This window comes from Aethalodelphis obliquidens, unplaced genomic scaffold (genome assembly GCF_003676395.1).
Source record: "Aethalodelphis obliquidens isolate GAN/ISIS:26980383/991018 unplaced genomic scaffold, ASM367639v1 scaffold93, whole genome shotgun sequence".
NCBI lineage: Eukaryota > Metazoa > Chordata > Mammalia > Artiodactyla > Delphinidae > Aethalodelphis > Aethalodelphis obliquidens.
Window position 1 is genome coordinate 3,830,873 of NW_020838037.1, and position 14,265 is coordinate 3,845,137.

The window sequence follows — 14,265 nt, forward strand, 5'->3', positions numbered from 1 at the left end:
ATTAAAGAAACAGTGGACTTAAGGGGAGTTAGCACTGCTCTTGAAATTGACGGCAACCCTATTACTTCCCGATTTTGTGAGTCACTAAAGTTTAGAGATGCGGTTTTCATGTGTGTGAAATAGGACTAAGAAATTATATCCGATAATCCCGTACAGGATGGTTCTGGGGAATCACATAAAACGGTGCATATGAAGTGCATTTTGTAAGATGTGAAACATCTTTTTGAAATATGTCTAAAATATAAACTAAAGGATTTCCCTGGTGGCACAGTGGTTAAGAATCCACCTGCCAATTCAGGGGACATGGGTTCAAACCCTGGCTTGGGAAGATCCCACATGCCACGGAGCAACTAAGCCCGTTAGCCACAACTACTGAGCCTGCACTCTGGAGCCTGTGAGCCACAACTACTGAGCCCACATGCCACAACTACTGAAGCCCACATGCCTAGAGCCCATGCTCCGCAACAAGAGAAGCCACTGCGGAGAGAAGCCTGCACACCGCAATGAAGAGTAGCCCCGGCTCGCCTCAACTAGAGAAAGCCCATGCGCAGCAACAAAGACCCAATGCAGACCAAAAAAAAAAATATATATATATATATATGTGTATATATATATATATATATGTATATATATATACGTATATATATATATATACGTATATATATATAAAGTATGAAGCAAACACTATTGTTAGGAATTATTGTTTGAGTTGCTTTTCATCAGTATCCACCAAAACAAAGGAATAGATGATGCTCCCTAAATAAAAATCTCCCGCTTTATACAACCATTTTGTTATCCTGAAAACAATAAAACAATAAGTTAGGAGGTAATTTCTGAGCTAAATGAAAAGGGATACGTCATAAGCAGTATTTTCAACTTGGGAAATGCAGGAGGTCGGAGACCATAATAACTCTGCTTACCTCAGACAGACAGGGACACACGATTTTAGACCTGCATAGAGCTGGTTTTCTTAGTCACAAGAATTTCTTACTCCACCCCACAGTTTTCAAAGTAAAAAAAAATATCTGCTCTCATATCCAGAGAATGCTGTTGACTGTGTTCATTGTGTTTTATTTTTGTATGACCTGATGAACTCTAGATTGGACTTTGTCCTTTGTGTCTAAGAACGTGAATTTTGTATTGTTGAGTCATACCCTGAGGACAAATGCAGAATTCAGTAATTTGGTTCAAGTTAAAATAAGCCAGGAAGTGACAAGATCTCTACATAGTCTTAACTGTGAGGAAAAACATGTGAGTTCAGGCCTTTGATGCTTTATTTTCATCTTGACTCTCTGCTCAGATAGAAGTTGCAGTTTGATTTTTTAAATTGCTTATTGTAGAAACACAGAGTTAAACATACACCCAAAAGGACCCTCACCTCCCAGACAGTTAACTCTGAAGGAGTCTTAAGGGTCCTTTTCTTAGGTCTATTCTCGTCTCTGTACACAGTAGCTGTTACCTGTAAATTTCTGTTCACAGTTAATATCTAGAAGGGGAAGCCCTTGATCTCTTTGTTCAGTCACATGAGTGGGTCTAAAATGTTGGCATATTTTTGAAACTGCTGTCTAAATCATGTCTTTGAAACATGTCATGATATTTTTACTTCTCAGAGTCTGCTGAGCTCTGTACAACGTCACTCTGCTGAGTTCTGGACAAAGGGACAAAACAGCATACCTGTTTTGTCAGTAACTGCATACCTGGAACACACACAGCTGGCACACTTCCCCCAAACTCCTAAAATACCTTTGAAATGTGTCACAGTGACCACTCTGTCCAGTGCCCTGTGGAAAAGAGCAGGAGGCTTGTTCCATTTGCAGAAGTGGGGGTTGCTTGAGCTCAGTCTCATTAGGGAAGAATCCTTATCCTCTATTCTATTAGTTCTATGTCTGTATTCTTAACTCAGAGAAATGAGAAACTGATTTCCCCAGCTCCTGGTTGTAACTGATGAAATGTGAAATGAGTTTTCATGAGAGATGAGCACCCTTAAGGGGGTGACTAGAACTTGTCACATAAGCAGGCCTGTATGACTCCACAGATATTTCAAGGCTCAACATTTAAGGAATAAAATCCAAGAAATTAAAAATGTATAATTATAAAATTACCAATAATTAGAAATTATAAATAGAAGGAAGTTAATATCATTGCTCTTTTCCCAGGTCATGCGACTTCTCCTGTAGGGCTCTGAGCATTTTTTCACTGTGCAATAAAATGTTACCATCTTATTATTTCCTGTTCTCAAAATTTTGTAGGTATCCTGTTAAAGTATTTTTCCTTTTTCCTGTTAACCTTTCTATGCTTCTTGGAATATGTAGGATATAAAAAAATACTTTTGGTAGTGATTCTTAAAAAAGGGAAAGTTCCAGAAAACATATTGTGTAGACAATTAGAGGATGCTATTATTTTAGTTATCTTTCCTTAATAATGTGTAATGAAGGGATATTTCCTAAAAATATGGTGACCTTTTAAATTAATATTTACTGGTTTATTTTTTTATCATTTGGTCTCCTGGCTACGTCCATTCAGTAAACAGCCAAAACCTTAGGTTAATTTTCTCTGTCCTTCCTCTCATGATTTCGTCACAATGCTGATATACCTGCACTATCTGGTAGAACTTTCTGCAGTGATAGGAATGTTCCATATCTGTACTATCCAATCTGGTAGTCACTAGCAACATGTGGTTATGGGGTATTTGAAATGTGTGTAATGCAAATGAGAAACTGAATTTTAAATTTTATTTAATTTTAACTAATTTAATGTAAATAGCTACACATGGCTAGGGGATACCATATTGAACAGCATAAGCCTAGACACATCTCTGTGTCTGGCATATTTACAACATCTAGAATCATTCCTGTTGCTTGAAAAAATGACTTCGGAGGATATTTTTTATTTTAACTTTACTTTAAGTATACGAATTTTATATTAAAAATTTGCTGCCCATTACAGTTTGAGTTAGAAGACGTAAGCAGATATTTATATATATGAAACAAAAGATTAACTAGAGGTAATAAAATGTTGAGCTTTAGACTTGAGATAAAAGCATGGTACTTTTAATTTTTACATGTTTTAAGCATCTATCATTGAAACAAATTTCGGTAAAATTGCAAATTGAAACCAGTGAGACAGGAAAGCAATTTTTTTCAAAAGGTTTCTACTCTATGGCAAAGGCAATGAGTTTTGGGGTTATGATTATAACTAACCATAACAAAAGTCAAGAAAATCTCTTTTCTATTCTTTTTCTGGAAATAGCATTTCTAGAGCTTATATAGAGTCTCCTTGCTTCTTCCCCTTTCTCCCTCTTTGAGTGAGACCATGAGACAACGCTCTTGCAGGCCTTTCCTGTGTGTTCTTAGAAGAGACAAGACAATAGAGAAAAAAAATCACACAACTCAAGAGAGAAGATGTGGGCTCACATGGGAGGCCACCTAGGGCCAGCTACTTAAAACTCCCCAGGGCCTTGAGTTTGCTCACTCACTCCCCACGATAACCTACAATTTTGAGTTCCCAGACAGATCTGAAATTATATGATATCCATTCACCTACTCTCTAAATCTTATTTTACTGAAATTGTGTTAGGAATGTAAACAAATTGGTGGTTGAAGTGCTAAGTAAATGCAAAAGAACAAAGATATATGATCTGGAACAGTTACTGTTTATAGAATGCTTATAAAAAAGTTTATTTGCTCTTCGGTAGTAATACCTGTGCTACTTATCTCTTGGGGATCCTGGTAGAAAGAAAGCATCTGAAGACTGTAAAGCACTAGACAGATGTGGGTGGAATTTTCTGAGAATGTGGTTGGGCCTTCTCAGTTCTGACTCCCTTATGACCCAAATGACTCACTGGTGAAGTGATTCTCTAAGTACTATAAAGTGCATACATCCTTTCCCTTGGAGCTCTGGCTTCACATTAGGCCTTCCTGCCAAAGTTTAGCAAACCTGCCTTGGGGCATGATACTCCCCAGGTAGACAAAGACCTATCTGTGACATGAATGATAATCAATGCTAATGCAGTGCTTTGAAACTTGGTGGCCAGCTAGGCTTCCATTATGTTTTCTGCAATTGGCAGGCTGAACGTGTAGTCATTAACCCTCTAAAGTGCTGTCAAAATCATTTACCTGTTTAGTTCTCTGAAGGTAGAACTGTGGCTAAATACACACCAAAGTGCTCACAGAAAATTTCAATTATACGTAAATGTTCACTTACTTTTAGAGGTCAAGATTGCATTTTGAAAATTCATGAGCATTGTATAGACCCATAGTATAACCCCCGCTTTGGTCACCTTCATACTTAGCTTGTCAGCAAAACAGTGCTGAACTCTGTTATTTGTGTCTTTCTTATTGAGGACTATGTCTCAGCTTCCCTTGAAACTATCACCTGCAAGATGAGCAATGACCCAGGTAGAAAATAATACGTTATCCCTTCTCAAAATATTTTTGCTTTTAGTCACTTTGGGTTTCAGAAAAGTTGACTACCAGCCCTTAAAAATCTTAACATTTTTCATAAAGTCTATAAGCATGAAAGAAATCAAAATGGAAGCAAAAAATATGAAGCTTTTTTTTTCTTAAGATAAGAAACTATGTGTACTGAATGCTACCTGCTTTAGGAGTTGGGTAGAACCTTAAATAAACTCTTAATCATTCAGGTTTATACAATGCATGTGTCCTGAAATATGTACTTGTGTTCCTATGTCAGCCATTAATTTGAGAACTGTCAAGGTCTTAACAACCTTTTTTATATTCCCAGTAAACAAGAACTCAACTTGGTAGATAGCTTTTCTGCCTAGTATTGTTTTATTAGCGTAATAGCTTTTCGGCAATGATTCATTCAGTGGTTTATCGGCAACAAGGCTAGTAACCGTAGTTAAATATCTTTTGTGTTATGGTAATTTGCAAACTGAGAATCTTTGATTTTGTGTAGTGGTATGAAAGCTGCTGGCTCAGTCATTCTGCATTTAGTAAAAGTCAACTTTCCTTGGCTTCATGTGGTTTTCCAGATGGTGGAGAAGGGCCAAGATTGCCATTTTCACCCATAGGTGATAAGAAATGGCTGGCTGCTCTTCCATGGATTTTTATTTCAGTGTGTGTGCTTGCAGCTGCAAATGAAAGCTCAGAAAATAGGAAAGCATTTTGTGATGGTACCTATTAGTGTGTCCTTTGGCAGCTGTAATTAATTCAATGGTTCCTTTCCTTTAAAGGTGACCAGATAACCCATAGACAGTTGGCTTTCTCAGATAAAGGCTTTTCATTTTTCTTTTAACTTTTCATGCTCTCTCAAATCAGCTTTGCTTTCTTCCTCCTTTCAATGCTGTATACCTGAACCTAAGACTATTACATGGTCTGAAAGCTTTGAACATCAGTGCTGTGATCAGCCAGTAAAGCAGTCCAATTTCCACTTTGTTCAAACAACGCTTTCCTGTCTTGTCTGGAAAAGTGTCTGCCAATTCATTTTTCTCCTCTTATCAGCAAAACACATATATACTGTGCTCACAAGGCTTAATATAAAACACAGGGAAAATCCCTGAACAATCAGGAGACCAGTTAGAAAAACTGGCCAGGCTCTGCTCTCATCCCAAAGCACACACTTTCATTTGTCGTCAAAAGAGGAAGCAAATCAACAGAGCACTGATTTTATAGATATCAGTCATGGCAACATATTAGGCTTTGATAATGGTCTTTTTTAAACAGAGAATATTTATCATATGCTCAGCTTCTTAGGAATCATTTTGTTACCCTGAATATTCCAACTCCCAAATCTGGTTTATAGGCAGGACAACAGTGACTAATATTAGAGAAATTCTTGGCAAAGTTGTAGGAACCCAACCCTTAACCCCTTCCAAGGCATTTTGACCAAATACGGCATAATAGGGCTTTCATATCTGTCATGGGCAGGGTATTTAATACCCCAAAATGCAATATACTCTTCATCCATTGCTTTGGTTACTTTTTTTTTCACAGAGACACAACAGCTTTTATTTTCTTTAGAGACCCAGCAGGAGAGCACATGGGAGCAGGGAAAGGCAAATGTCATTGTCATTCTGCTCTCGATACTTGAAATTTTATTTCACAATCGTGAAAGGCTTAAAAGTGATGCAAAGCATAGGCCACTTCATTTTGGCCTCTGCTTTATTTCTTGGCTTGTTTTGTTTTGCCCCGTCTGTTTGTTGGAGGTTGGGGTAGAGGAGATGCAGGGAGGAGACACCGTGAACATACATGCCCATACTTCTGCACTGGCAGCATCACCCACCACGTTCACCCAGGTACATTCTTTAGCAGCTACTGTGTTCCCAACATGCTGCTGACCTGCACAAACAAAATTTCAATTTCCAGGTAAGGGCACTAGTTAGGCCACATGGAGTCAAATACTGGTTACACCAGTCACTGGCTCTGTAACCTTAATCTCTCTCTTTCCTTATCTGGGAACAAAATTAGAAAAGTACCCATCTCATAGTATTGCAGTGACATCCAAAACATTTAATAATTGCAAAGTCACAACAGAGTGTGGCATCTAGTAAAAACTCAATAATGTTAGTGATTGTTTTTGCGATCCTTGTCCTCAAGGCACTTGTAATACAATTAATAGAGAGAAAGCATTATACGTCATGTGAACTTATGTGATACATAGTGTAAGTGCAGTAGAATTGCAGGTAAAAAAGATAAGTAGCTATCAAAACTGGCATCTGGACTACCTTTACTACAATCAAGTAGTTTTGAGTCTTTATGCCTCCCTCATGAACTCTCCTGGGGCATTCCTTCCCACCCAACCCACCCCAGTTTTGTATTCACAATATTCTTTTGAAGCTCTTCTACAAATGGGACTCAGTATTTCACTCTGTGTTAGCAGAGTCCAGGCTCCTTAGCTTTATTGAACATTGAACAAATGACCTGCCCCACAGAACTCTTATGGAACAACAGGGCTAAATGCTAAAGTAAAGGGGACACGTGAGGACTGAGGACTCTAGGCCTAGTGTCCTAATAGATGGTTTTGGTTTGTTTATGACTTGAAACAGGTAATGTGAGGATGAGAAAATTGCTGGGAAGACAATCCATAGTAAAAATTTGTGGGGATGCCATGAAAAGTTATACAGCCTTGAAAGCATCTAATCTTCATCTAGGACCAACGTATACCAAGCATCAGGTCCCCATTTCAGTTCACATCTGTGCCTGACACAGCTTTGAGACACAAAAGGAAATCGTAACCACATTGGAGAGGTGTTGGGTCCTTGGGTTCGAGTGTGCTAGAAGCCTAGAGGACAAAAGCCCTGCTCCAGCTCCAGGTTGCCAGAAGACTCTGGCACCTGGCCTCCTTTGGAATCTCAGTTCTCCTGCCTATAAATTGTGAATAAAGATACCTTCTCTACTGTGTGACAAGGTTTGTCTGAGGGCAAACGAAATAGTGCATCTGTGCAAATTCTTTGAAAACCATAAAATGCTACATAATACGTGTAGCATGTGGTGTCATGCAGAGTTTAGAGTCTAAAAGGGAAAGTAGAACAAAATCAAAAATAAAGGCTAACAGGAGCTTCAGAATATAAAACAAGAAGCAATTAAACTGACTGTGGAGTGTATAGAAAACCAGTATTTGTGCATATGATGGCAAATATTGACTTCAGTGAAGGCCACACTAGGGAAGAAGAGTTAGCTCCTATTTAAACTTAATAATTCAAAAAATTACATTTAAACCTATTAATGTAAAAAATTAAGGACATACTTTATTAATTCAAGAAATGTCATACTGTTATACAGGTATTAATGTACAAAGATCTTAGTGGAGCATGATCTGTTTCGAATTGTAATAGGTATTATATCTTAACAAATATATAAGAACATACACACATTTTCAGTTATTTATGGCCACTGATGACCTTCGTCAGGGCAAAATGTTTTACATCAAGCAAACATTTAGCAATACCAGCATATTATGTTCATGACTTTATTCGTTGTCTAAAGAGATAATAATATGCTCAGTATTATATTTATCCATAACACATGCTTTGGTTAGAAGAATCCTTATGATAATATTTGGGACAGCACTTGGCACAAAGCAGCCCCTTAGAAAGCTCTCAGTAAATACCTGCTCAGACACCTGAAGTCATCGTGGTACTGCAGGTAGGTAATGCAGGAGGCATTACTCTATGATCAGTGAACTCCATTACATTAAGGAGTTGATGATTGTCTGTAAAAATATTTATATGTGTGCAATCTAAGAGCAAGCATATAGCTTTCATTGGATCCTCAAAGGCTTAAGAACCAGTTGTCATAAAGAGAATAAGTGGTATGTAGTTGAGTTATACTCCAGGCGCTTTCTAACAGGAAATGCTTTTTGTCCTAGGTGTTAAAGTTTGAGCCTGGCCATTTCAAGAGGAGGGGCAGAGCGAAGCACATGGCTCTCGTTGACATCCAGTTAGATCACCATGAGCGGTGCGACTGTATCTGCAGCTCAAGACCACCTCGATAAAAGAATGTGCACATACTTACATTAAGCACGAAAGAACCTTTATTTTAAGGAGGGTGTGGTAAGGGACCCCTTTCCCACCAGCAACCGAACTTACTATTAGCTTGCAAAGCAATGAATACAAGTGGCTGCTGAGTTTCAACCTAGCTTTGTTAGTGCCATGAGTAGAAAGGTGTATCATCAATCTCTATATCCAAGAATATAGGATTGCATTTAATAATAGTGTCTGAGGATATATATGTATATATATCCATGTCTCTGTGTAGATCATATGGTTTATTCAGTATATATAACCAGGTACACCAGAGCTTACATATGGTTTAATTACCTAGACCCTTAAAATCTGACAAAATAAGGGACATAGTAAATACATGGAACATGTCTTTGAAGATTTGGAAGATGAATTTGTTTAAGTTTTGAATCACAAAACAATTTTGGATCTTGCTCTTTTAAAGAAAGCACCATGTATATTAAAAACCAATAAACGAGATTTTCTTATGCATATATCTTAATTATAAAAAAAGAAAAAATATGGCTTCTGGGAAAAGCACATTCCTAACCATTTTTCTCACGAGATGTACTACATACTTGGCTATATAGACAATAATTACCTGTCTCCAAAAGCATGTCATAATAATATAAGTGCTTTAGAAATAAAGCCATTAAGGCTTCTTTTTATGTGTCTTGCTGACACATGCAAATTCATTGACACCTATCTCCAAAAAATTCTCACAAGGTTTATTATTATAGTTCTATAAGAGACAATTTATAAGCTATAGCAGAATTGTTTCTTTTCAAAAACCTCTCCACGGAAGTAACTCCTTTGGAGAATGGCATGAGGACTCTGCATGAGCCTTTCAAAATAGTGTTCATTGAAAAATGTGGACAGTTGAAAGTCAGAAAAGTGAGCATTGAAATATTAACATAACTGGGAATCAGATGGAATATTTGAATGGGATCCATATTTAATAATGGATACATACTCTCCAAATTATGCCAGTTAATTTTACGTATCTTGCTTTTGTGTTTCTGTCTCTTCAATATACAGACATGGATTTACAATGACGTTTTATATTTGGCAAGCCATTATGGACTATTTATAGCCTAGAAGCTTTTGTGTATTAAAACAACCCAGTTTTATTGATGTAGATTCCTAATCATGTACTCACCATTCAATTCAGATGAATTCCTGTTTCTGAACTAAGTGAAATTAGATCTGGGGTCTCTGGTTCTTTCCAAATCTATGGAGCTTGTTCTAAGAAGCCACACTGGAAATTGTGGGTGCACAAGTTCGGCCCTGCTCTACAATAGGAAGCAGTCTTTGCACTGGCGGTTATTATTGGTACTTAGAGTAATTTTTCCTCCCTGGCTCCTTAATGTCTGTTAAGACCTCAGAGACTGACTCCAAGCATGTGATTCATCATTCTCCAAAGCATGTCTCTTAAGAGAGTGACACTGAAATCAAGATAGCTCAGGGGCTTCTCAGAGAGAATGACAATTTTCTTCTCACCTTGAAAGGAAATAGGAGAGCCAGTTTCTTCCCTGAGTCCAGGGCCCTACTAACTACAGCCAAGTTGAGTGACGGCTATGTGACTGGGGCTCATTAAGTCCCAGTGTCAGAGGAGTGGCCTAAATATACTTGGATTTCTGAGCGTGGTGCTTTCAGGACCAAGTTCTCAACCATCCTTAGGAGCTCATTTCTGCTCAGCTCTTTGAAAGTCCAATGCTTATTGAAGATGTTCCTTCAAAAATTCCCTGAAAGCGACCAGTGTTTTTACCTCGGGGGATGACTGGTAAAAATACTCTATTGCTGAGTTGCCCGAAATCCCAGATCACAATCAGAAATAGCTGAGGCAGACCCTCTAGTAATCAGGAACCGCTCTTCCCCTTCATGCCTCTTACAAGTTTCCAATGAAAACATAGCCTTCCTGTACCAAAACCCAAATTTGTGTTATATTACTCTAGCTTGTTCAGCCGTAAGTTTGAAGAATTAGAGTGTTCTACCCAGTTTTCAATAAACCTTCCAGGTTGCAATAACCAGGATGGTTTGCAGTTAAAGCCCCATTTGTACTTTTTATTTATTAGCTGAAATGTAAGCAGGCATATTCACTCACATCTTTTTTTCTTTCCTGAGTGTTTTATTAAAACTTCTCCCTTGGTTATCTGTTATCTATTGCACTTCTAACATGTAGCCAATAAATCTGTTTCACTGCCATCAAAGGGATAAAAAGCTCACCGTACAAATTACATTTCAAAATAAATCCTAATAAATCCTCATTTCTGCATGGCTCACACACCTGGAATAATGCCTTCTGTTCAATATGTTCTTATAGGGCAGAGCACTTTTGTAAGTAGAATTTTTCATGTTTTTTGTCATATCAGTAACATGCAGCTTTTTCGTCTTGTAGCATTTTCTATAACAAATGTAATATGCCTCCTATCTTCATGAAAAATAAATATTGCTTACGAACAAAACTACTCCATTATTTAGTACTCAACAACTGCAGTTTTAAAAGGTGCACAATGTTACAAACTTACTTCCCCAAACACATGCAGCTGCTTGGAGTGACAAGATTGGGTGATCTCTGCAGGCCTGGTTTTTCTAAAATAAACAGTATTTTAGAACATTGTTCCCTGAAAACAGGCTTTTACTTTGTCCCTTCCTGAAGCCACCGGAAACCGGAAATTAAGTGGGACTTGGGTTTTGTTGTTTTCTTGCTGCTGCTGTTGCTTCTTTGTTTGACTGTTTGTTCCCTGCAGGCCTTTTAATGAAAGATATTCTCCTCTGACATTCCTTACTTTGGAGAGTACACAGCCTCTCTCTCCTTGCGGACCTGGAATCAATAACATTATGTCCACCCTCACACCTTTTCCCCTCTAGATGGACACCCCAGCTGGTGGGCAAGTGTTATCAGCTCAGTTGTTTATAATCAATACTTTATTTCATTATTTGGAAACAAACCCCCCCAAATAATGCCTGAACCTAAAGCGTACATTAAAGTGACCAAAAATATTTTAAAATAATAGATTTAAAGATCATATGTAGTTTTCCTTCATAACATGAGTGCTTTCAGCTGGACAGTAAATTACGAACCATCTCAAATCATGTGAAGGCAGATGATCAATCTGGTAGCATTTGTAAGGATTCCTGGGAAGTGATCTGTGGAAGTTGGGGACTTTTCCTCCCAGCAGGTGGGGGGCTGCAAGTATCATAGTGCATCAGAGAGAAAGCTAGAAGGCCTTGGGTATAGTGACAAGTCTGCCACTTTCTGGACCAGTTTAGGGGCTACACTCTCTATAGAGTTTGGTGTGTGACATGTTGGTGGGGGGCAGGGGCGGCGAGAGTGGGGGCGCAAAAACTGAAGAGAGCTCTTCTCTCTGCAAGAAACTTTGCTTTTGCTCCTAGCTCAGTCTTCATCATCATCCCACTGGAGACAGGACGACAGCGGCACAGGGTTGGATGAAACTCTGCCACTTTATTTAGTTTAGTGGTTTTGAGTTTGGGGAAAGGGAGTAGAGACATGTATTCTGTGGCAAGAATCAATTTTACTATCGGAAATACCAGCTAATGTGTGAGTCAAAATATGAGGAAAAACGGGGAAGGATGTAGAGTAGTTCATTTAGCTAACCTGGATTTTCATGTACAAAAATCATGCTAGCCATATATATATAAACAGTATTTTAATGCAAATACATTAAGAATTTCATTTTATTTCCTGAAAGGTGCATGTGTCCAGTTTTATATTAGTAACTCAACAGATGTCCAAAGTTTTCATATTCTCCTAGGGTCCTCTGATAGAACATTAAATTAAATTCATAGATTAGTATTCATGCCTGAAATTCTAGGCAATACAATTTTATTTATTGACAGCTCTGATCAAATATGCTAGAAGAGAGAATATTTATAATTCACTGGTTTTATTGACATTCACTTAAATTCTGTTGTTTTTTTAATGATCAACTTACTTAAAGACTACACAGGCCTTTAGAACTTAACATAATACACTGGGATATCTCCCGAATATCATAGTTTATCAACAATGGATAAGCAACTAATCACTTAATTTAAGATTTTGTGCTTGATGTTCACGTTATAGTTCAGAATTTGCAAGTTAATTTTTATCTTTTTTAAGTAAATTTTAATTCTATAGAGATCTCTAAAAATTCTTTAGTAGATCGCATTAGAACAGAGGGGAGCTGAGTCCATAATAAAGGCTAATATATTCAGTGCAGCAAGTTATGGGCCAAGAAATCTTCATTTTCTAATAAAGCCATTTGATTTTCTAATTATTTTAAACTGTTGAATACTGGTTTCCAGGCTTAGTGGCCAGAAACCAAATGTTAAAATCACTCTTGGGTTCAATTTATATTTTAAATAATGACTGTAATACAAATTCTCTTTTAAGAATTCAGGTCTCTGTGTCATATTCTCTAATCTCTATCTTTGATTGAGGCAATATTACAAATTCATTCTCTTCAAGTATCTTCTAGCCTTTCCTTTTCTCCTTGTGACTTCCTCATTGCTCATCTTTCTCACCAGTCTCTACCCACCAGACTTCAAGTCAGAGAAAGTCAGGAGCGATGTGTACTTTGGGAAGGCACAGGAGATGGGGTCATTTAAGGAGATCAGGAGGTCAAATGCATGGTTTACCAATCGAGCAATTAGTAGGTTAAAACTGCCAAATGTTAAGAAATCACTGCATTTTGAGAGTTGAACACATCAAGTAAATATTTCCCAATATTGTCCATTTTTTGTGTAAACTTCAAAATATGGTGGTGAATGTTATTGACTTCTATCAAAAGGAATTTAGCCATAGGCAATATGAGGAAAACTGGCTAAATGTTTCATATATTCATTCAACAACAAAATGTTTTAAAATTCATGTATGCTTTGAATTTTAAAATGCAAGATCCACAACAGGGGATAAAACTAGAGAAAGATGTTCTAGGTGAGATAAACAACAACAGCAACAAAAAACCTAAAGATCCCCCAGCAAAAATGCATAAGGTAAATGTGGGCAGTTCAAAGACCAGAGAGTAAAGTGGCAGAAAAGAAAGTAAGCTATATAGAGGAACAATTGGTGGTATGTTTGAAAAGGTAGATAAGTACCTGATTATGCAAAGTCTTCTGTGGCTGGTTAGCAAAGAGCTTTGTCTTTTACACATGGTAGAGGAAGCCATGGGGGCTTCTGAGCATAGTGGGGGCTGCAAGTATCATAATGCATCAGAGACAAAGTTAGAAGGCCTTGAGTATAGTAACAAGTCTGCCACTTTCTGGACCTATGTTTCCTCATTTACAAATTAGAAGGATAAGATGTTCTACAGGTCCTTCCAACAGAACAATTCTGCAATTCTGTATTTTGGAAAGTGGCAGTCTGCAGGAAGGACAGAGGTAGGGATACAAATTATGAAACTCTTAAAGTTGTAGTGAAACCAAGTCCCCCTAAAACCGAGTTCTTCTGCCACCCCTCAAGGTTGAGAAGTATCAAAGAAAAGGGGGGATTGAAACTGAGCAGGACCCTGTGGTGCCCCTCACCCAGGTAAAAAGCGCTCTCTGTGTCCCCCATTTCTTGTTTATAGGAAAATGACTTTCACCTCCTAGACCTTCTTTGAGTTCCAAAGGGCAGATTCAAACAGTTACTAATTAGGGGAGTGAGAGGATGCAGAAACAACAATAGTGCAGGGATGGGTCCTGGTCCTAGTTCCTCCTGGAGGGATGGATGTGCATAACAGTTTGATACACATCTCTGAGTTCTTCTACAGGAATTAAGGCTCCAGTCCAAATGGAAGAGGACTTCAGGCTGAGCACAAGCT

The 14,265-nt window shown here is 37.9% G+C and overlaps 1 protein-coding gene across 2 annotated transcripts in view; it reads left to right on the forward strand.

Annotated features, from left to right (window-relative positions):
* Nucleotides 1-10,926, forward strand: part of PDGFD (platelet derived growth factor D) — a 237,925-nt gene extending 226,999 nt beyond the window's left edge. For both annotated transcript variants that reach the window (XM_027095686.1, XM_027095685.1), the window contains exon 7: nucleotides 8,329-10,926. In XM_027095686.1, coding sequence (XP_026951487.1) covers nucleotides 8,329-8,454 — 126 coding nt within the window. In that variant the 3' untranslated portion in view covers nucleotides 8,455-10,926. The remainder of the gene's footprint in view (nucleotides 1-8,328) is intronic.
* The last annotated feature ends 3,339 nt before the right edge of the window (nucleotides 10,927-14,265 follow it).